This window comes from Mixophyes fleayi, chromosome 5 (genome assembly GCF_038048845.1).
Source record: "Mixophyes fleayi isolate aMixFle1 chromosome 5, aMixFle1.hap1, whole genome shotgun sequence".
Classification (NCBI taxonomy): Eukaryota; Metazoa; Chordata; class Amphibia; order Anura; family Limnodynastidae; genus Mixophyes; species Mixophyes fleayi.
The window spans coordinates 56,933,315-56,954,619 of NC_134406.1; the positions used below are offsets into that span (position 1 = coordinate 56,933,315).

A 21,305-nucleotide genomic window follows, 5' to 3' on the forward strand; every position below is an offset into this window, starting at 1 on the left:
AGAAAAAGATTTTGTCCTTCCTCTCCCCAGCTAGACAATTTGCTGGGTGAGGCATGGATCACACCAGACCATAAGTTCCAGGTGTCACATAAGCTGTAAAATTGTTATCCTCATCCTGTGAAGTATACAGTTAAGTGGGATGTACCTCCCATGGTGGATGCCTCTGTAGTGAGGTTGTCCAAGACACAATTGGCGAACGTAAACAATTGCGCTGACCGTAATGTTGAGAGTATGCTTAAATCAATTTTTGTGGCTGAAGGGGCCTCTTTGCATTTTAGCCTCTGCATGGGCTAGCAAGGCTGTAGAGAGGTGATTGAAATTGTTGTTGCCTTTAGTGGAACAGATTCATGGAGCTACAGAGTATTTGGGGATGCGACTCTAGATGATGGACTGATTGGAGCTAGGATATCAGCTACAACAATCTCAGCTCATCGCACTCTCTGCTTAAAGCCTAGGAATCTGATGTGGAGTCTAAATGGACTCTACAGTCAGTTCCTTTCTGGTCAGGGTGTTTTCTTTGGGCCTGAGCTAGGTAAAATTGTCAGCCAGGCCTTGGGGGAAGGAGTGCTTTTTTTCCCCATTAATGTTCTAAGAACAAGAGTGTCCAGGTTTCGCTCCTCTTGCTTTTCAGGGACGTTTCCTGTAAGGAAATCTAGGAGTCAATACCTTAGAGGGCAAGCTTTGTCCCCTAGACAAAATTTGCAGATAGTGGAACAAGCTTGGGCAACCAGAGGCCAAGGTACCAGGTTCTCTGCAAGCCTTCACCATGATGGCCATATATATGGTGTCCTTGGATATCTGGGATATTTATCTACACATTTTCTTTTTGGGAAAGACTTCATTGTCTACTCTGGTTTGCTGTTCAGTACCAGTTTCGTGCTCTTGCGTTTGGTCTGGCCACGACCCCGAGTGGTTTCACCAAGATCCTGGTGGTCATGGCATCTCTGCTGCACTCTATGGGAATAAGGATCATTCCCTATTTGGACGATCTATTGATAAAGGCAGACTCGCCATCTGTACTTCAGAACCATATGCAGGAGGCTGCTCAGATTTTAGAATTCCACTGGTGGCTTATCAATATCAAAAATCCAAATTGACGCTGTCACAGTGGATGCTTTTTTTTTTTTTATCTGTGATTCAACATCTAGAAACAGAGGGTGTTTTTTACTGGCGGACAAAATGCTGTCCTCAAAGTATAGTAAAGTCTCTTTTGGCTCACAGACAGACTTCTATTAATTTCCGCGAAGGTACTGGGCAAGATGGGTTTGATTTTCAAAGCAATCCTGTTTTCCCAGTTAAATGCAAGAGAGTTACAATTAGAACTCTTCAAGTAGAACAAATCCCACCTCTGTCTATCAACCAAGCTTTGCTGGCTGAGGAGAGAGAACCTCAGCAAGTGTTGCCTGTTCTCCATTTGGGAGTGGATTCTGGTGACTACGGAAGCCAGCTTTCAGGGTTTAGGAGCTGTCATTCTTCAGGCTTGCTTTCAGGGTCTTTGGACTCCGGAGGAGTTAAAGCTTCAAATAAACTTTTTGGAATTGCAAGCAGTGTTCTGTGCTTTAGTCAGCGAGGAACATTTGTTGTAGGGAGCTCCTGCTCCCCGTAACAAATGTAGTCATACAATGCCACAACTGTGGCATACCTCAACCACCAAGGTGGGACAAGAAGTTATCTTGTCATGTGTGGAACCAACAGGATTTTTTGTTGGGCGGAATGGAAATTTCAGGCTATCATGAATAGTAATACGATTGATGAAGTTGGATTGTCAGACGATATCAGCAAAAAACCATACATTCAAATACGATGAAGGCATATTGTGGAAGGAAGGATAAAGAGGGCTATTTATTGGGTATCGGCGAATGAACAGAACAAACCACCTGACTTGCTGCCAGTCCATCAAACAAAACAACTGTAATCTTAATATTAGATTAACAATCAGTGAAAATTACAAATTGCCCTATTATGAAGTTACTCATTTATCGGTAATTATCTGTAGCAGATTCATTGAACTACCCATCACGTGGTTACTATTGTTCATCCACACCTGGCCAACTGAATTGGTGAAGAATGACATGAAAAAAAGAACTGGATAAAATGTTAACACTAAACGTAAGTGTCCTTCTACAGTCCCTGGGCTTGACTCATCATACCAAAGAGAGATTGTAGAACACAATTTTGCTGGGATGATCATGAACTTAACTTTATTGCAATTTCGGATACTAATCCTATGCCTAAAATGGATTATATTTTAGATCGGTTAGCACTGATCTCAGTAGAGGGTATTGACAGTTACCTTTTATACAGTGATGTTTAGAAAGCACAGCATGGTCTCCACATCTATACAACACTCCAAAGCACATACATTATCATTATAGAATAGACACTACCCAGTTACCAACTGTAACTATGCAATTATATATACATCATGATTAGAAAACACACCTGTCAAACAGTTTAAGATACGTGTGTGTGTGTGTGTGTATGTATGAATGTGTGTGTATCTATCTCACAATAACTTTCAGGAATGCTTCTGTAGGGATCTTGATTTTATTTTACTATAGGTAAACTCCTCACCTGCTCCATCAGTCAATGAAAAGTTTTTTGTTTTTATTCTGAATAACATGGAAGCAGTGACGTCCCCCTATTGTACAGGCTGTAAGACAGCGCATTGTACCTATGAAAACACAAATTAATATATTTTTAATCCTACGAGGGAGAAAAACTGTTTTTTTCATTAAACTGGTTATTTAAAGTTCTTCTTTTTTCAAAATTGTAAACTTTTACATTTGGTTTATATAAGAGTAATCATAACCTGAAATTTTCTGTTCACTGTCCAGAGATTCATTTTTGTTTTACGCTGGGAACTATTTATTTTGCTGTATTTCAGTTCAAAAAGAACATTGTTCAATGGATCAATAAAAACCCAAATGTGGACGATTTAATGGTGGTCAAAAAGATCATTAAGGGATTGAAAGCTCAGCTGAGGTGGAAACTACTTGAGAGTAGCAGCATGGAAGAGGTATACTTTCTGAAACTTCTTTATTTTGGTGTACTTGAGTGGTTTAAAGTTTATCTTTTGTCTTTTTCAACATCTTAACCTGTTCATGAAAAAAACAATTTCCCTGTTTATGGGGAGCAGCTGTTTACAAATGTTGTGTTCTATGGAGTCCTTTTGATAGCAAAAACAGGAATATAGATAATCTAATATGCTATTATATATGGGATAATGCAGTACTGTAAATTGTGAGCATTACATGTCCCGGAGGAATACTTTGTGTAAAAGTTCAAGTCTGAAGGCAAAGTTCTCTTATATAGGTTACAAAAATCGAAGGTAATTTACAGTAGGGTGTGAATGTCGTTTATAATGCATAGGTTTTCTTAATAAAAACTTAATAAAAAGTAATGTCATTAGAATTCACTGTTTAATGTAGATTTTATTTTGAGATGTTTATGCATATGTTGACATCACCTGTGAATTATAAAAGGCAAAATGGACAAGGCTAGAAAGAGAAACATTTACATTTCTTTTGCATATTTACTTTCATGGTATTTGCATATTCCCATTATATTTATCATACACACTATGTACATGGTTCATTTCCTCAGCAATAGAATACCAAACCTATACTTAACGCTAGGTCTGATGTAGTTATGTGGACAAAGAACAAAAGTATAGGTTTTAGGTTTTTTTTTTTATAATAATTTTCACTGTAGATGAGTAAAAAGCACCTGTGTGAACAAATCATTTAAAGTGGTTGGACTTTTGTACCAAAGCTTGAGTGGGCAGGGGGGCAAAGCTAGGTGTCGTCTGCTTTTGGGTTTGAGGCTACATTCTATCTCTGTGCATGTGGGTTTATGTATGTAACATAATATATATATATATATATATATATATATATATATATATATATATATATATATATATATATATATATATATATATATATTATACCAGTGGTTCCCAAACTTTCTCAGTTCTAAGCACCATTGGGGTCTCCATAACTTTTTTCAAGACACCCCTTAGCCAAAACTACCGATCAGTCTCAATTTTTTAAGTAGTGGTGTCCTAATAACGTAAAAAGTATTTAGGTCCCGTCATCATCACACTGTGCCCCTTCATTGGTTTCCTTTTTTTTGCTGCCCCCTCAGTTCCTTTACTTTACCTTTTACTTGGTATTCTTTCTTCTGTTTTCTTCTGTGTTCTTTTCTATAAGTTCAGACTTCTCTCTGTGTAACTCCTCACTGAAAATGTCGGACGTGATGTCACGCCCGACAGTCAGTGTGAAGGGAGGAGAGTGCTGGGCGCTGCTGCCCCCGTACTGGTAAGGTGTTTTTGTTTTTTTTGGCCAGCTGGTGGACAAACGGGGGATGGATAGATAGGGGGTAGGTCTAGTAGGTAGTTGGGAATGGGTAGATGGTTAAGGGAAGTATAGAAGAAGAATTGGTTTGTGCCCCTGTAACTGGTGGTCTATTTTGTTTAGATTACTTTATTTTTAAATGTATAATGTCCCATGTATCTAATGATAATAACAATTGTGTTGCAGTCAGATGAATACAGTGAAACTGCTCTTAGTGAACTGAAACATGAAATCACAACTTTAAGAGAAAAGTTATTCTATGAAATACAGCGTGAACAAGAGGAATATGTAAGTTTGATTTTTTTTTTTTCTTCTGTTAACAAAATTAAGCTTATTATTGCAATAGTCCTCTGCTTAAAAAAAAAATGTATTTCTAAATTTAGAGTTGTTTGTGCAGCCACCCCAGGATTTTTTTCAGCCCAAGAAGTTTGGTTACAATTTGTTGCAGGAGAGGTACTGATTGAGCAGATAAGAATTTCAATATTGTTCATCAGAAGTTCTTCTTAACCATGTGTTAATTTTTACAATGATGTGTATTGTCTGCATCACAGTGAGTATTGGTGACAGTGGTATCAACCTTTTGGTGGCTATACAATTTTTTTATCTACAGCATCGGGGTGGGTACGGTTCGCCGATGCTGAGAAATCCAATGCAATCAAGACCTACAAAAGAGAACTGATTTGAGTAGTAAACGACAGGAATATACACACTTACCTGAACAGTGACTCTCCAGATATCCGTTATGGTAATGTCGGGACCACGCAGTTAATAGTTAACCTGCGTGGTCCCAACATTGCCGCTTTAAATTAAAATTCATTCAGGGCGCACTGACGTCAGACACTACTGCCGGACACCTGTGCATTCAGGAAGAGGTCCTGTTAGTGTTCTGCTGCCATCAGATATCTGAAGAGTCGCTTTCAGGTAAGTCTGTGTATATTCCTGATGTTTTCTACTCAAATCGGTTTTCTTTTGTAGGTCTTGTCTGCGTTGGATTTCACAGCATCGGCGAAGTGATTACCACAACAGCATTTTCATAGCCAGTTTCTAAGAAGGTTAGAAAAAGTCTTCCCTGCACCTCTTTCAGCCTCTTTAGTTAGTCTGGACATGTGTGTTACAGCCTACAATGGTGGATGCACTTTTTCTCTTCCACCTCCGTGGCAGCATACACGATAGGGATAGTCCCCCCCCCCTTGTACGTGAGTCAAGACAGACACATCTAGAGGGTATAAAGGGCAACACCTCCCTCCTTTTGTGCCTTCTTTCCTCTCCTTGTAGTAGAATCGGGTAATTCAGGTTTGTTTTCTCGGTTTACCTACTTCCAGGAGAAGCCGGACGATTGCTCCTCCTTTAAGGTCTGGCAGTTGCACTCGTCTGAGTGTTAACAGAGCATAGGAAATGTGACAGTACCTACTCACGAAGCGATGCCCTACTTATATAGGACTTGCATCCTCCGGCAGAGAGGAGGAGAGCTGCATAATATAGGGCATCTTGTCTACCCTGGTGATACTTTTGGTGGTCCTTGGTGCCTACGTGATGCACACACAGGGCATACTGGAAGCAAACAAAAAGTCTGAACATATCTCCAGAAGCAGGTAGTGGAGCGTTGTATGCGACAGAAGATTCATACTCTGCTGTGTACCAAACAACGAAGGCGAAAATGGAGGAAAAACAATCCCAAGGACGCAGGTCAGAGCACCTGTTATTAGTCTACAATATTGTCCCTAGGTCAGAAACCCAGACTGTAAGTGAGAAGGTTGTGGCGAAAGCTGCAAAAAACAGAAAATTATTTTTCTACCACATCCAATTGGGGGACACCGGAGTCTTTGGAGTATAGTGTATGTGAGATAGGCGTGTGGCACTTTAGCAAAGTTGTTAGTTAGCCCAGCTCTTCTCTATCTATACCCCCTTCCTGTTTTAAGCTTCAGTTTTGTTTGTGTCCTGCGTGTAGGACCATGGGGCTGCTACTCAGCCCCTTTTTCATTTTCTCTAGTTAATGATTTCTTTAAAATTGTTAGCCAGCTGTTGCCCGATGTGGGAGCCATATCAGCGGATCAGTGGAGCCCAGGAGCAGCCGCTGCTTCATCGTGAAAACAATGGATGGCAGCAGGTAAGTAAAATCCCTTCCCAGCACAGGCCTGATTGGGGCACATCTCTGCCTCAGTGGTCTGCTAGTCGGACACTCTGGCTTAATTCCTGGGAGGCTAATGTGCAGTGTACAAAGGCTCTTGAAATACTTCCTTTTTCTAGGGGATTGTTAGGCTTTCAGCTTGACACCATCATCAGGCAACAGGCGGTAAAAGTGCCTTTCTTCCTGTTAATGCTCCAAAACTCAGGATGTCCAGGTTCCGGTCTCTTCGATCTTTAGGTAGATCTCGTCCCTACTCCATGGTTCAGTAATCCAGAGGTCCGTCGTCTGCCCTCAGGGATGGTTTACAGTATGGAATTCAGTCCAGCCTGTAAGGTGTCTATTGCTCGGTGGATTATGGCTGTAACAGCCTATTCCTGTTCACACGTTTACTCAGTTTAATGTGTTTGCATCAGGGGATGCTAGTTTTTGGAGAATGGTGCTTAATGCTGTTTCTTCTGAGCGTTCCCACCCATAATTGTGGCTTTGAGATGTCCCGGTATTCCTCAATTGTATATGGGAAAAAATAGGATTCTTATACTCTAGTAAAAATCTGTTTCTCCTAGTCCACTGTGGGACACTGGGCACCCACCCTTGACGCTCTAGTTTCTCCTTTTTTTTTTTTTTTTTTATACATGTTGTCTTTTCTGTTCAAGAGAATGTTACTGTTTTCCTCCTTTTCTGTTGTTTTTCTCTATTGTCTCCTTTACTGTGGGGCTAAGTTAAACATAAACTGAAGGCTAAACAGGAAGGGAGTATAGAGGGGGAGGAGCTAGGGCTAACGAACAACTTTCTTAAAGTACCACACGTCTATCTCACCTACAATATACCCCAATTTCCACGTTGTTCCCCAATGGACTAGGAGAAACTGAATTTATGTAAGTATAAAAATCCTATTGTTGATTTGTGACAGAAAGTTGCCAGAAGGATTTTCTTGAAAGATTGTACAGAATGTAGTTCTAATGAACAGCAAAGCCTCCTCCTCATATGGTTGAAATGTTAAAATGGAAAAAGATTGCATTAGCTGTTCAGCTTTGTTACTAAGGGTGATTTACAGCAGCTTAGGTCTAAGAGGTCAAGATCAGTAATTAGTGTTGCCTCAAAAGATTGAGCCTGGTGTCTAATTCCAATCTGATGAACGCTCAGCTGTATGTGAAGACAAACTTAATTTCAGCATGGATTTGTTGAAAAATCTGTTAAAAGCTATTCACAAGGTGATGGAAATTGAGGCTGTTTCAGAGGAGCAGTCTTTGCAGGAAGCATTGTTTCAGGATCCTGAAAAGAAGGGTTGTCTTTTTCCATTAAATAAGATTATAAGAGCAGCATTATATCAGAGAAATAAAAGTTCCCAGATAGATGTTTCTTAACATGAATAGATTTTGTAGAATGTACCCCTTTTCTCCTGAGAAGACTATGGTATGGGATTTACCCCAAAGGGTGGACATGACAGTAGCCAGATTGACCAAAAGAATGACCATTCCTTTTGAGGATGTTAACTCCTTCAGGGAGGCTATGGATAGACGGATTGAAGGATGTGTAAAAAAAGTACACCTGATTTCTGGGGTAGCATTAAGTTTTGTTGTGATTACAACCGTGACACCCAGAACAGTAAACATCTGGGGTAATGACTTCAAAAAATGTATGCAGGATGGAATAAAGAGGAATGGACCTCTAAAGATTGTAGAAAATATGCAGTTGGCAACTGAATTTATGTGTGAAGCAACCCTGGATGCAGTTAGACTAGCCTCTAGGCCAGTGGTTCCCAAACTGTGTGCCTAGGCTCCCTGGGGTGCCTCAGCGATCTCACAGGGGTGCCAGGGCCAGTGGTAAGCAAGACGGGGCACTACTTGGTAATTATTTTTGCTTAAAGGTGCCTTGAAAAAATTATGGAGACCCTAAGGGTGCCTTGAACTGAAAAAGTTTGGGATCCACTGCTCTAGGCCATGGCATCCTCACTTGTTATAAGAGGAACATTATGGGGCATATTCAATTGTCAGCGTTAACGCTGCAAAACGAGCGCTCGAAAAATATTACCATTTATACGGTAATATTGCACGCGAAAACCGTTAATACGGTAGTTTACTCACGGAATTTCACTGCGAGCTGAAATTCCGCGAGTAATTACCGTATTAACGGTAAGATTTTTCGAGCGCTCGTTTTGCAGCGTTAACGCTGACAATTGAATACGCCCCTATGACTACACCCCTGGTTGGCGAATTTACAGTCTAAGAATTTTTGTCATTCCCCTTTGAAGGAGATTAACTGTTTGGCCAAAAATTAGATGCCATTATTTTAAAATTGTCTGGGGAAAAATCAGACTGGCTTCCTCAAGATAGACCTACCAAAAGATTTCCCCTCAAGTGTTCAAGGGGACAAAGCCCACATTCATAGTATAGAGAAGCAAGCCTTTATAGACCAGGAAAAATTTACTCAAGGAGCTGTCAGACTGGCACTTCAAGGCAGTTTTTTTTGCCAGCAGAGGCAATGAGCTGCAAGGATCTGCAATTCCCCCCCCCCCCCCCCACCATAATGCCAGAGAGACCCACTTGATGATGGTCAAGGTAGGAGGCAGAATTATACTTTTTATTGGCAAAATGGGCATTAACCACAACAGCAAGTGGGTATCATGTGCTATAAACCAAGGTTACAGAATGAAGTTCCTATCGCAACCTTCCCAAGAAGCAATCCAATGATCACCAAATCCCAGTAGCTGGAGAAATAGAGGTGGTAATGAAGCAAAATCTAAAAATGTTGTAGAGTCAGAGATTCATTTGCAAAGTTCCAAAAGCACAAAAAGGGAAAGGTTTTTATTCAAAGAATTTCATAGTAGAAAAGAACAGTGAAGGCTTTTAGGTTATACTATGTTTGAGGCCTCAACAGTAATATATCAATCCCAGGAGGTTCAAGATGGAGTCAGTGAGAACCATCCTCAAAGCATTAGAGGTAGAAACATTCCTTACAGCAGGCCTGTCCAACCTGCGGCCCTCCAGATGTTGTGAAACTACAATCCCCAGCATGCTTTGCCAGTAGACAACCTGTTAATAGCTGGAAGGGCATGCTGGGACCTGTAGTTTCACAACATCTGGAGGGCCGCAGGTTGGACAGGCCTGCCTTACAGCATTAGATCTAAAGGATGCATATCTCCACATTCCAATGTACCTAGCTCATCAAAAATGTCCCTGATTTGCAATATTCAGCCATCACTATCAGGGTCTTCTCTTTGGACTGTCAACATCACCAAGGACTTTCACCAAAATTCTAGTTATGGTCATGGCGAAACTGAGAAAGGAGGACATATTAGTTTGGCCTTACCTAGACAACATCCTAATAGCAGCATCTTCATCTGCGAATGCAAAAAGTCACCAGTTGTGTGCTGCAGTTCCTGAAAGACCACGGTTGGGTAATAAACTAAAAGAAGAGCCATTTGTATCCAACAACGAGGATAGAATTTCTTGGAATGTGTATAGATACAGCACAAGGGAAAGCTTTTCTGACATCGGGAAGAAAGCAAACATTAAAACAGGAGCTGTTGTGTCTCAGAAGAACACCTTGGACCATGGCAGAAGACTGCCTTTTACTATTAGGTCTTATGGTGTCGGCCATAGATGTGGTGCCATGGGCCAGATGACACATGTGGTCTTCAACTGAATTTTCTATCCACAGGATCATTTGCAGCTGATTTCACAAACAAAGGAGGTGAGACGGAATCTGCAGTGGTGGTCCGCAAACAGCACTCTGAAAAGCGGCAGTTCCTTTACAGATCAGTGAGCATATAGTCATTACAACAAAGAGTTCACTAGGCTGGGACTCCATGTGTACAGCAGATAGCGCAGTGTCAGAAAGAAATAGCCGCTCTACCCTCAATTGTAAAGGTAATGAAGGCTGTGGTCAAAGCATGCATTTGCTTCCAGGATCTACTTACAGGTCGACATATCAGAATACACTCAGACAACCAGCTAGTGTAGTGTCTTCTATAAATCAAGGTGGCACGAAAAGCAATACTACGATGGAGGTACAGCCTGAAAGCAGTGTGGCTCCAGTGCAGATTTTTTAAGCCGAAACATCTGGCACCCAAACAATGGGCATTGAACAAACAAATATTTCACAAACTAGTAGAAAACTGGGGCCATCCGCTAGTAGACCTCACAAAATGCCAAGACAGGCAGGTTTTCTATCAGACATGGACAAACAAGCAGACTTCTCAGTAAAATGGCAGTTCAATCTGGGGTTTGTGTTTCCACCAATGCCCATGGTCCCTCAAGTGCTAAAGAAAATTGAGGGACGGTAACAGTAATAAGAATACTACCCTTTTGGCCCCGCAGATCTGGATTTCCTCAGATGTTACAGCTAGCGGTAGAGAAACCATGGTTCCTTATACTACAGCCAGATTTGATCCATCAAGGTCAGATGAACCATCCAAACCCAGGGTTCTGGAGACTAGCGGCATGGCTACTGAGAGGAGACATTTGAAATGCTAAGGCTTTTTTAATAGGGTAATCACTATGCTTTTAAATGCAAGGAAAAAGTCAACATCTAAAACATATAGAATCTTGGACATTTTTTGTAAATGGTGCTCTGATAAACCGTTTTCACCAAAAGGTCAATCCATAGATACTATACTGAATTCCTGCAAGATGGGCTTGACAAAGGACAACGGTTAATACACTAAGGGGTAAATGTATTATGGGCTGATTTTTTCAACTCGCCGGCGAGTTTCCAGCTAAAATTTAAAGCGGCGCTGGCTTGTAAAGGCAAGTTTGCCTTTACAAGTTATTTTGTACCAAACTCCTAGCATATTTGTTTATGTAACCTGTGATAATAAACTTTTAGAAGCTGCAGTCAAGGTCATTGTGGCTTTTGATTGGTCCCCCCATTCAGTCTTTCTGAGCCATTTTAAATTGGTGAATTAAAATATTAACCACTTTAGTGTGTAAAGTAACTTTAAGTTTTCTATCCATTGATCTTTTTGTTTATCTGCTTTCCCAATGTATGTTTTACTTCAGTTAATGCTCTTATTTTTGTTTTAGGCTTTATTAAGTGACTTGGTGCAGAAGTGGTTTCCCGAGCTACCTCTTATGTACTCTGATGCAGGAATAATAAAGTACATGGTGAGTTAAAGTTAGTGAGAATTTCCTGTTGGACTAAGAGCCATGATATTGGAACTTATACATACGCCTGCTGTCTGTCTTCATAGAATTCTGGAGGTCTTCTTTCAATTAGTATGGAGAGGGAGCTGTTTGATGCAGAATCATTGAAGGAACTTAGTAGCAAACGCCCACTAGTATGCGCACAAGTCCAAAACAAAAAAGTCTTATTCAAGGTGAAGTATGTATGTATGTATGAGTTACTGTGATTAATAGAAAATTCAGTGAATTTAGATCAGTTTGCTTTCAGAAATTTGTCATCACTTAAGGTATTATTTCTTTCTTTTTGTTTTGCTTAGTGTGGATTGAAACAAAGGTTATATGTATCATTCACATACACAGAGTGGAGGTAGCTGTTTTTGGTCTGTGAAAAATTCATCAGAATGCACTCATTCAATTTACTAGGAACCATTACTGACTGATAAGGCCACAATCCACAAATTGCTGTCTTCACCATGTGTAGACATTGGATACACATAAAATGTTTTTTTCTAATTATTGTGTTTTTAGGGTTATTCAGTAGACATGGATACAGAAGAACAAGTTATTGTAAGGGCTGCAAAATACCACAAAGTTTGGTCACAACAGAATGAGAAATCTGGGATTATACAGCTTCTTTATTTGTTTTTTTGCAAGGTAAGTTATGCATGGTGGAGGTAATTCACAAATGTGTTTTGTACTTGGTGACACTGTTTTATACAACCTGTTAAAAGGATATTTATAACTCTCAAAGTGAGATTTTACAGTTCCACTAGGGCACTGTGCTATCAATATGTCACTTTGCATTTCTGCACCCGGCAATGAAGCAGAAAGCATTAGAGCACTATTACAAATTATCTGGGGTTTTTTAGTTTTTGTTTTTTCTTTTTGCTGGACTGCAAGGAAGCCCCAGATTGGACCATCCCATCATTGTGATGGGCCAGTTGCTAGAGAAGTTACAATAGCTGAAATTCCATAGCAATTGGGGGCACAGTGTTCACCTTGAGCACTATGTTTTTACAAGTTGTGTTCTGAGGAGCTGAATCAAATTTTGATGGGACATTACAGAACCAGTGCTTCTGGATGACAGCTGGTTTCACTTACAACAATGCACAGGAGTTTTATCTACTATTTTTTTTTTTTTTTTTTTGGTTTTTCAAAATCAATGCTTGGAGGACACACCTGTTAAATAGTAGGCATGAATAAAACAGGTGAAATGTCTTTTTGAAGCAGTGATATATGGTGTTTTGGGTTTTTTTTTTTGCTTGCTTAGTTCTTTTGAGTGTGATTGTTTTTATACTTCTTATCACATGCTAAGATTTTGTAATAATTACCTACATGCTGTTAATTGAATATGTGCTTGACTGGAAAGTACAAGATGCAGTGTTGACAGACAATCCTCTGACATGCTACATTAGAGAAGTTAGCTAGGCGACTAATGTATTAAATATTGCTAATACATTGCACCCCTGAATATTATGTTGAATAAATTATATATTTATATCATATTGCGCATAAGTGTGAATATTATCTAACCGAATCTTAATTGTCCAAATGTATACATTTTATTCTATATTTTTCATAGTCTGATCCTATGGTATACTTGATGGTTCCTTTCTATCCTGGTGAAAGTTTGAGCTATATCCAAGCCAACAATCCATTGAATTCATATGTGAGTACATATTGTGCATTTCTATGTTACATGATACACCCCAAAGCCTTCTATAATATGTTTCACATCTTTTTTGCATTCATGCTGCACACTAGCATTTGATGTCATGCAAGTCACTGCACAGCACTGTTCACATTAGAACTGTGGGTGCCCGCACACCATGGTAAGGAAACTGCTGAAGGCTGCCAGGGATTTGGGGATATATAATTTCGTCAATGGTTGCCGAAGCCTGGACACTATGGCCATGTGAATGTAGTACATAAATATACACCAACATTCTAACCATTTGTAGATCTCATTTAATTTGTTTATACACTAACCTGTGAATTTTCAAAGTTGGCAAATAACTGTTCAGCTTTAATTGATAATTTAACTGTTTGACTTGGAAGTAACAAAATCTGTGCTTTTTATTTTCAATACATTTCTTAAAGTTAATGTAATAATGATATCGATGCAACTTTAACCACATTTGCACTGCTGGTTGACAAGACATTTAAAGTTGACATTAAATTACTTGTCTCTTTTGAAATTGCTTTGCAGGAGACTGTGAAAGTGATGAGAGGGGTGGCACAAGGCCTACATACCCTGCATGCTGCTGATATAATTATTGGTTCTCTACATAAAAACAATGTGTTTGCTGTAAATCGAGAGAGAGGAATAGTTGGAGATCTTGACTTCACAAGAGATGCAGTAAGTAAAAGTTCAGTTATTGTAGTGTTGACATGTGTGGTGATTTGTTTTATTTTACAACTGATGTACTAGAAGAATGTTTGATGAAATGCTATGATAAGATGTCACTTCTCTTCTGGTTGTTAACAGCATTGCCTTTTCATTTAATAATCTTATATTGTCTGCTTGATTGTCAGTTCAATTTATCAGTCTGTGAAATCCTGTAATGTACATACATTGTTTTGTGGAACAGACATGCTTCAAGTTCAGAGACCACTTGATACATTTCTTTGCCCCTGCTATGTTTCTGAACAGATACACTGACAGTTATGTGATTTTCAGACCTGCACAAAGTGCTTTGAAATTGCTCTGAATTATTAAGCCTATCTGAACTTTGCACCAATCGCTTCGCCGTCCCAAAAAAGTTGAATTTACAAAAGTGGTTCACATGCCAGTGTGTCAAAAATCAGTGTTTGTTTCAAGATCTGGCAATGCATTGCAGGCGCGTACTGTCTTCTAGATGAGACTTGTGTCCCCACTTGAAGTGGATGGGGCAATACTGTATTGTCAGTATTGTGCTTTTTAAATGGCATTACCCAGAAGTTTGTTCTAAGTGTAGAGTGCCTTATTTCCATTGTGCTGCAAGCCACAGCTGCCAATTATCCCTAACTTCTAATGGTTTTACTGAATTGTTCATGGAAATATCCCTATTTTTCTACATTGATGCGTGCACACTAATTTGTGTTATGTATTTTAAATGCAAGTCTTATTGTTTCATACTTTCTGGGCTTTATAAGTTACCATTGATTGGGATTACAACAGTGAGGGGCAGCAAGTGGCCCTCCGAGACTTCACCTGTGGGCCCCCAGCTCCTTCCTGCTTTATTGTAAGACTTTGTTACAGCTTGTAAAACGTGCTTAACCCCTTCACCACTAATCCTATTTTGGCAATTCTTGGGTTGGTCACATTCCAACATTAATATCAGTAATTTGAACCCACAAAAATTACACCACCTTTTTTTTTTTTTTTTTTCCAGAAGACCTTGAGGTTTCAAAAAATATCATTAGTTTTTTGTTTTTTAAATTGAATTTGCAAGACTGAACTTTAAAAGCACATGTATGTTTATACATGTATGTTTATTATTTTATTTTTATATAAACACCACCAACAAAATAGTTTGTGGTTCTTGTTTTGGCATGAATCCATCCTTCCAAAAAAATAAGACAGGATACTACACATGGGGCACATGATTCGTGTTCGGGTGAATGTACGCTTGCTTAGCGTATTTTGCATGAAATAGGTGTGCCTTTGCCCAGAATCGTAATTTATGCCAACGAATGCGATTCACGTCCGCACACAACTGCCATGACTACGACTGTCTAAGATTTCAGAGGCGGAATGGGGAGGGAAGGAGCAGTCTAACGATAAAGCTATGCTTGTTTTCACCGGTATCTTTCGTACCCACTACAGGTCAGGTGTAAATCAGACTGATAGTGATGCCTGACATCGCATAGTCTTTGATTTAAAAAGTACACACATCGCAGAACAACTGTATGCAATTATGATATACTATAAAAACTCATTGTATGTATGGTGTGCACTGAAATCATAAAGTATATACTGTAAAAAAATTAAAAACTATGTTGAAAAATATTTATATAAACATACTGTTAACAGTTTGATTATGATCAAATAAGTTTTGTGCGTTGTGATGTGACCTTTTATTGTACTTACGCATGTGTGTATACTACTGTCTGTTCTGTGTCTACGTACGGCGAGTATGGTTTAGGCAGAATGTACTTCCACTCAGATACAAACTGAAATGTATTTTGAGATACGCTTGGATTTGAATACAGCCGGAAGTACACTTAAGTCGCATACTATTTTTAAAAATGCAGCTTATGTGAAAGCTGCATTTGGACGCGAATTAGACCCATAGATTTTCAGAATAAAATCTGTTCTTGAAAATTATATTTATTTATTTTTTGTGCTAGTTTGAACTGTCTTGGATGAAATCCAATATGGGTAGCCTAACAAGACACACCAGTTTAAAAACTAGACAACCTACCAAATTACATGAGGTTACCACTGCATTTATTGAAGTCATTTGATTAACAAACTTGGGATGACCAGAAGTGCTCCTGATTATTTTGAAGCCAGGATGGAGGAGGTCTGTGCCCTTCTCTTTCTCACTGGATTTCTAAATATGTAGTGTAGGGTATTATTGTCTGGTGATCACCAGATAATAACTATAAATTGGGCACCTTATTTGAAAGAGGCGACTCCCCTCTTTCAAACAGGGGTGGCCCTTTTTTTCTAGGTGCCAGGATGAAGTGCTGTCTCCCCACTTGTTTGTTTCAGTAATAAGTTAAAGCAATACATTTAATCTGAGATTAAGGGCAATATGCAGTCCTTTTGAAGATATTTGGTCCACCCATGCTGAACCTGAAGTGTATGAGGTTGCCTATCGCGGGATTTTAGTGTCTCATAACCTGTTTAGAGAGCACCACGCATGACTGGCTTAGATGCATCTGCTCAGTAGAATGTTGTCCATGGAAATTATAAGTTGGCAACTATGCAAAACAGTAGCTAGATCTGCAATAACACAAATTGGTAGTGTTGCTAATAGTTTAGGAAGCCTTAGGATAAAGTTTAGAACACAAAAAATATGTTCATGATAGTGTCACATACAGAATACTACTCATATTGTCTTCCCTTTGAAACATATAGTTCAGATTTGGATCTTTTTATTTTATTCTTTCTATTTATGTTCTCTCTAGTTTAATAATACAAATTATATTTTGTTAAAATGTTAATTGTTTTGTTAAATGGTTTATGTATATGTGTAATTAATGTGTAAATGTTATGAATTAGAATACACACACAGGCCACTTTTATTAGGTACTCTTGAGCCCCTGCTCATTAATGCAAATATCTAATCAATCAATTATGTGACTGCAATTCAATGCATAAAAGCATGCAGACATGGTTAGGTGGTTCAGTTGTTCAGACCCAGCACCAGAATAGGAAGAATTGTGATCCGACTATGACCGTGGAATGTTGCCAGATAGGGTGATTGACATATCTCAGATGCTGCTGATCTGGGATTTTCAAGCACAACAGTCTACAGAGAATGGTGCGCAAATCAAAAAACATCCAGTGAGCTGAGTTCTGTGGGTGAAAATGCCTTGTTAATGATAGTGGTCAGAGGAGAACAGCCAGACTAGTTCAAACTGACATAAAGGCATCAGTAACTCAAATAACCATGCATTACAACAGTTGTGTGCAGAAGAGCATCTCTTAACGCATAGCCTGTCAAACTAGCAGAATACCACATCAGGCTCCACTCCTGTCATTTAAGAACAGGAAACTGAGGCTACAGTGGACACAGGCTACACCAAAACTGCACAGTTGAACATTGGAAAAACATCACTTGATCTGATGATTCTTGATTTTTGCTGTAATATGCAGATTGATTTGAATTTTGCATAAGCAACATGGATCCGTGTCAATGGTGCAGGCTGGTTGTGTGATGATGTGGGAAATATTCCACGAGTATGCCAATGGCCTGCACAGTCACCTGATTTCAATCCAATAATGCACCTTTAGGATGTGGTAGACCAGGAGATTTGCAGCATAAATGTGCTCCCAACAAATCTACAGCAACTGCATGATGCAATTATGTCAACATGGACAAGAATGTTTCCAGCACCTTGTTCAGTATGTATTTATATTCCTGCCAACAACTGTAAGTATTGCGGCAGGATTACTGTCCCTGTGATTAACGTTGATCACTGACTAATTTACTCACAGATGATTTGTGGTTATATTTGCTTAGACGGCAAAGCATTTCAGGGATCCGTTTATTATATTGTTTCCACAGCTTGTATTAAGAATGAATAAAGTACACAGCTCTGTTCAGTCATGTTACAATTTTTTTTCCATTGTAACATATTTTTTTTTATCAATTATGTCTCCCAGTTTATTCATATTAATCTACCATAGGGATTGGTATGCATAATCGACAACATTAAAACCACGACAAATGACGTAAATAACATTGATCATCTCATTACAATGTGACCTGTCAAGAGGTAGGATATATTAGGCAACAAGTAAACAGTCAGTTCTTGAAGTTGATGCGTTGGAAGTAGGAGACATGGGCAAGCGTAATGATCTGAGCGTCTTTGACAAGGGCCAAATTGTAATGGCTAGACGACTAGGTCAGAGCGTCTCCAGAACGACAGATCTTATGATGTGTTCCCCATATGCAGTTGTTAGTACCTACTGTGAAGATACATGGTTCCCAAATCAGTTAGACACAGTATTAGAGGAAAAATAGAAGGATGATTTATTCTGCAGAACAGGATTAAATACAGCGCGGCCCCCTTAATGATAGCAGGTTCAACAAGTGAGGAAATCCGTTCAAATAAACCCAGTGATAGGTTCCACAGCACATCTCTGGCAGAGCATCAACTCTTGGCCAAAGTTAGTCACATACGTGTCGAGCTCCCAGGGTAGCCTCTTTTATCACCTCATAATCCCACCTTGGGAACTGCCTGCCCAGGGGAGTTGCAAAAGGTCTCGATTAGTGGGCTGCTTACACTATCCAGCCCCCACCCCTCCTCCCCAGGTGTCTTCCGTCAGGTGACCCCTGCTGGGCAGGGGCGGGCTGGGCAGGGGGGCAACGCTGGGTCAGGCGGCTCGGCCGCCCCACCGGATGCAAAAAACATAGTTTCCCCCCCGGCGGCCGCATTTGATGACATCAGATGCGGCCGTGTCAGCGCACAGGCGGCCGCATTACATGACGGGATGCGGCCGCATCATCAATGACGCAGCCGCATCCCCTGTCATATGATGCGGCCGCCTGTGTGCCCCCCGGCCATCCCTCTTCCAGCCCGCGCCTGCTGCTGGGTCCGGCTCCTAGCTGCCTGTAGAGCTCACTAGTGGACAATAGGGAGCAAACAAAAATAACAATGGTAGCTTAATTTACTCAACTCCTGAGTGTTCCCTGTAGAGATGGCATTTAACCCCTGAAATACTTTTCCAAGGAGATGTTATAGTTCCATCACTGATACTTACTGATAACATAATTAGATTAAGGCAGTGGTTCCCAAACATTTTCAGTTTGCGTCACCCTTAGTCTCCATAATTTTTCAAGGCACCCCTCCAAAATAATTACCGAGCAGTCCCGTTTTATAAGTAGTTGGGTCAAAATAATGTAATAAGTATTTAGGTCAGGTCAGAAATACTTAGAAGTTGTTTGCAAAAGTAATACACACAAATCCAAGGGAAAATATTTTTTTTATATATTCTTTTCAATTATATTTCTGACAAAGAATAATTTACAGCGAATACTAAGAGGAATAAGATCAAACAAAATAAAACCGCATGTACAAAAATCATCACACTGTGTCCCTTCACGATCACACTGTGCCCTCCTTCAGCCGCACACTCTGTGCCCTCCTTCAGCCGCACACACTGTGCCCTCCTTCAGCCGCACACACTGTGCCCTCCTTCAGCCGCACACACTGTGCCCTCCTTCAGCCGCACACTCTGTGCCCTCCTTCAGCCGCACACACTGTGCCCTCCTTCAGCCGCACACTCTGTGCCCTCCTTTATCCACTGTGCCCCCTTCATCCACATTCTGGCCCCTCCTTCATTCTTTTGCCCCTCCATTGCTGTTTCCCATCACCATTTCCCCTCCCCTTTCTTTACTTACCGTACTTGGCCGCCTTTCTTCTATTTTTTCTGTCTTTTCTTGTCTCCTTACCAATCTGGCGGCGCCCGGAACCCAGCATCCTACTCTCTCCCGCCGCCTCTCACTGAATATGTCGGACATGATGACATCACGCCCGACATTCAGTGAGAATCAAGGAGAGAGGAGAATGCTGGGTCCCAGGTGCCGCCAGATTGGTAAGGAGGGTCAACAGGGTCATGAATACCCAAGGCTCATTGATGCATTTTGGGAAGCGAAGGCTAGCCCGTCTGGTCCAATCCCACAGAAAAGCTAATGTAGTACAAATTGGTGAAAAAGTATCTGACTATGATAGAAAGGTATACAAGAATTATTGAAAGTGATGGACTTTTAACAGTTGCTGCTTTCAACTCTTAAAAAGAATTACACAAACGTTCTCATATACATAAAAACCTCAATAAAAAATTAAGTGTCATTGCCTGTGTTGACGTAACCCAATGCAAGAAAAACAAAATAATATAAACAGTTTCTAGTGAACGTCAAAATATGCACATATATAATCCCTCTATTAGTTCAGTCACAGTTGGGGAGCTACAGATATCACATTGTCATAAATTCTGAGATCCTTGACGGGCTAACAGACATTCCATAGTTGCTGATTGGTCAACTATTATGTATTGAACGTAGTTTATCACTCTAGACTTTATATCAATGTATATTAATCTGCATAGAATGCTCAATCACAAGTGCTATAAGTAACCAAATATAGGATAATAAGGAAATACACAGAGACGTTTTTTAATTCACAGTTTTATTTCACCAATGTTTCACATTCACTTATTCATATTTCGCTGTTCTTAATATTATCCAACTATTTTAGGTGCAATTAATAAAGGTTTAAGTTTTATTTACTTATAGAGGCTGAAATGATTCTTTACATTAGGCAGTAAACAAGATTCAGTGTACATATTCATACCAGTCTTTTCTGATTCTTTTCCTGTTATGTTGTTTCCTGTTATGTTGTTTCTAACTGATTGGTGGCACCTCGCTATCATGTAAATAAATATGTCAGATATCAGTAGAACCTGTAAAAAAATGATATATCAAATCTACATTTTAACGAGCTATAATCTTGTATATAAATAGACTAGTGCGACAATATACAGTTTTTTTCCAAAGTGTTCCATGTATATAGTTTGTACATTTTTTGCACAGTAATTCCTTTTTCTGTACTACTTCTAGGAGCAGCGGAGTTCAACAACTTCCCTTTGTTTTCCACTATTGACAGCTCCTGAACTAAAATTGGGACAGCCAGCTTCAGCGTCCTCAGATGTTTATGCCTATGGGATCATCTTGCTGTCGGTATGTCCAATTTTTATCTTTTTTCACAGTATAGTTGTCTGTTTATAATCCCGTTATTGATTAAAATAGAACAATAAAACTTTCCTCATAGCTCATCCTGCTATGAGACTGAACACTAAGGGCCTCATTTAAAGTTGGCAGTAAAGTTAAGCTTTGGGGGAGGGGGGATTAAAAATATGCAGGCAGATTTAGAGTAGAGAGAGTGGCGATTACTAGCTAAACTCTGGATTGCAGTGCATGCAAAAGCAGACAGTATTAAGAAACATATGTATCTACGATCCCTTACATCGCTGGACTT

At 39.8% G+C, this 21,305-nt stretch overlaps 1 protein-coding gene across 4 annotated transcripts in view; it reads left to right on the plus strand.

Annotated features, from left to right (window-relative positions):
* Nucleotides 1-21,305, plus strand: part of STK31 (serine/threonine kinase 31) — a 98,037-nt gene that overhangs the window by 72,173 nt on the left and 4,559 nt on the right. For 3 of the 4 annotated variants that reach the window (XM_075212238.1, XM_075212239.1, XM_075212240.1), the window contains 8 exons: nucleotides 2,888-3,019; nucleotides 4,545-4,646; nucleotides 11,511-11,591; nucleotides 11,678-11,803; nucleotides 12,138-12,263; nucleotides 13,192-13,278; nucleotides 13,819-13,968; nucleotides 20,888-21,007. In XM_075212238.1, the coding sequence (XP_075068339.1) occupies nucleotides 2,888-3,019; nucleotides 4,545-4,646; nucleotides 11,511-11,591; nucleotides 11,678-11,803; nucleotides 12,138-12,263; nucleotides 13,192-13,278; nucleotides 13,819-13,968; nucleotides 20,888-21,007 (924 nt within the window). The remainder of the gene's footprint in view (nucleotides 1-2,887; nucleotides 3,020-4,544; nucleotides 4,647-11,510; nucleotides 11,592-11,677; nucleotides 11,804-12,137; nucleotides 12,264-13,191; nucleotides 13,279-13,818; nucleotides 13,969-20,887; nucleotides 21,008-21,305) is intronic. The other variant, XR_012692755.1, reaches the window with a different exon arrangement.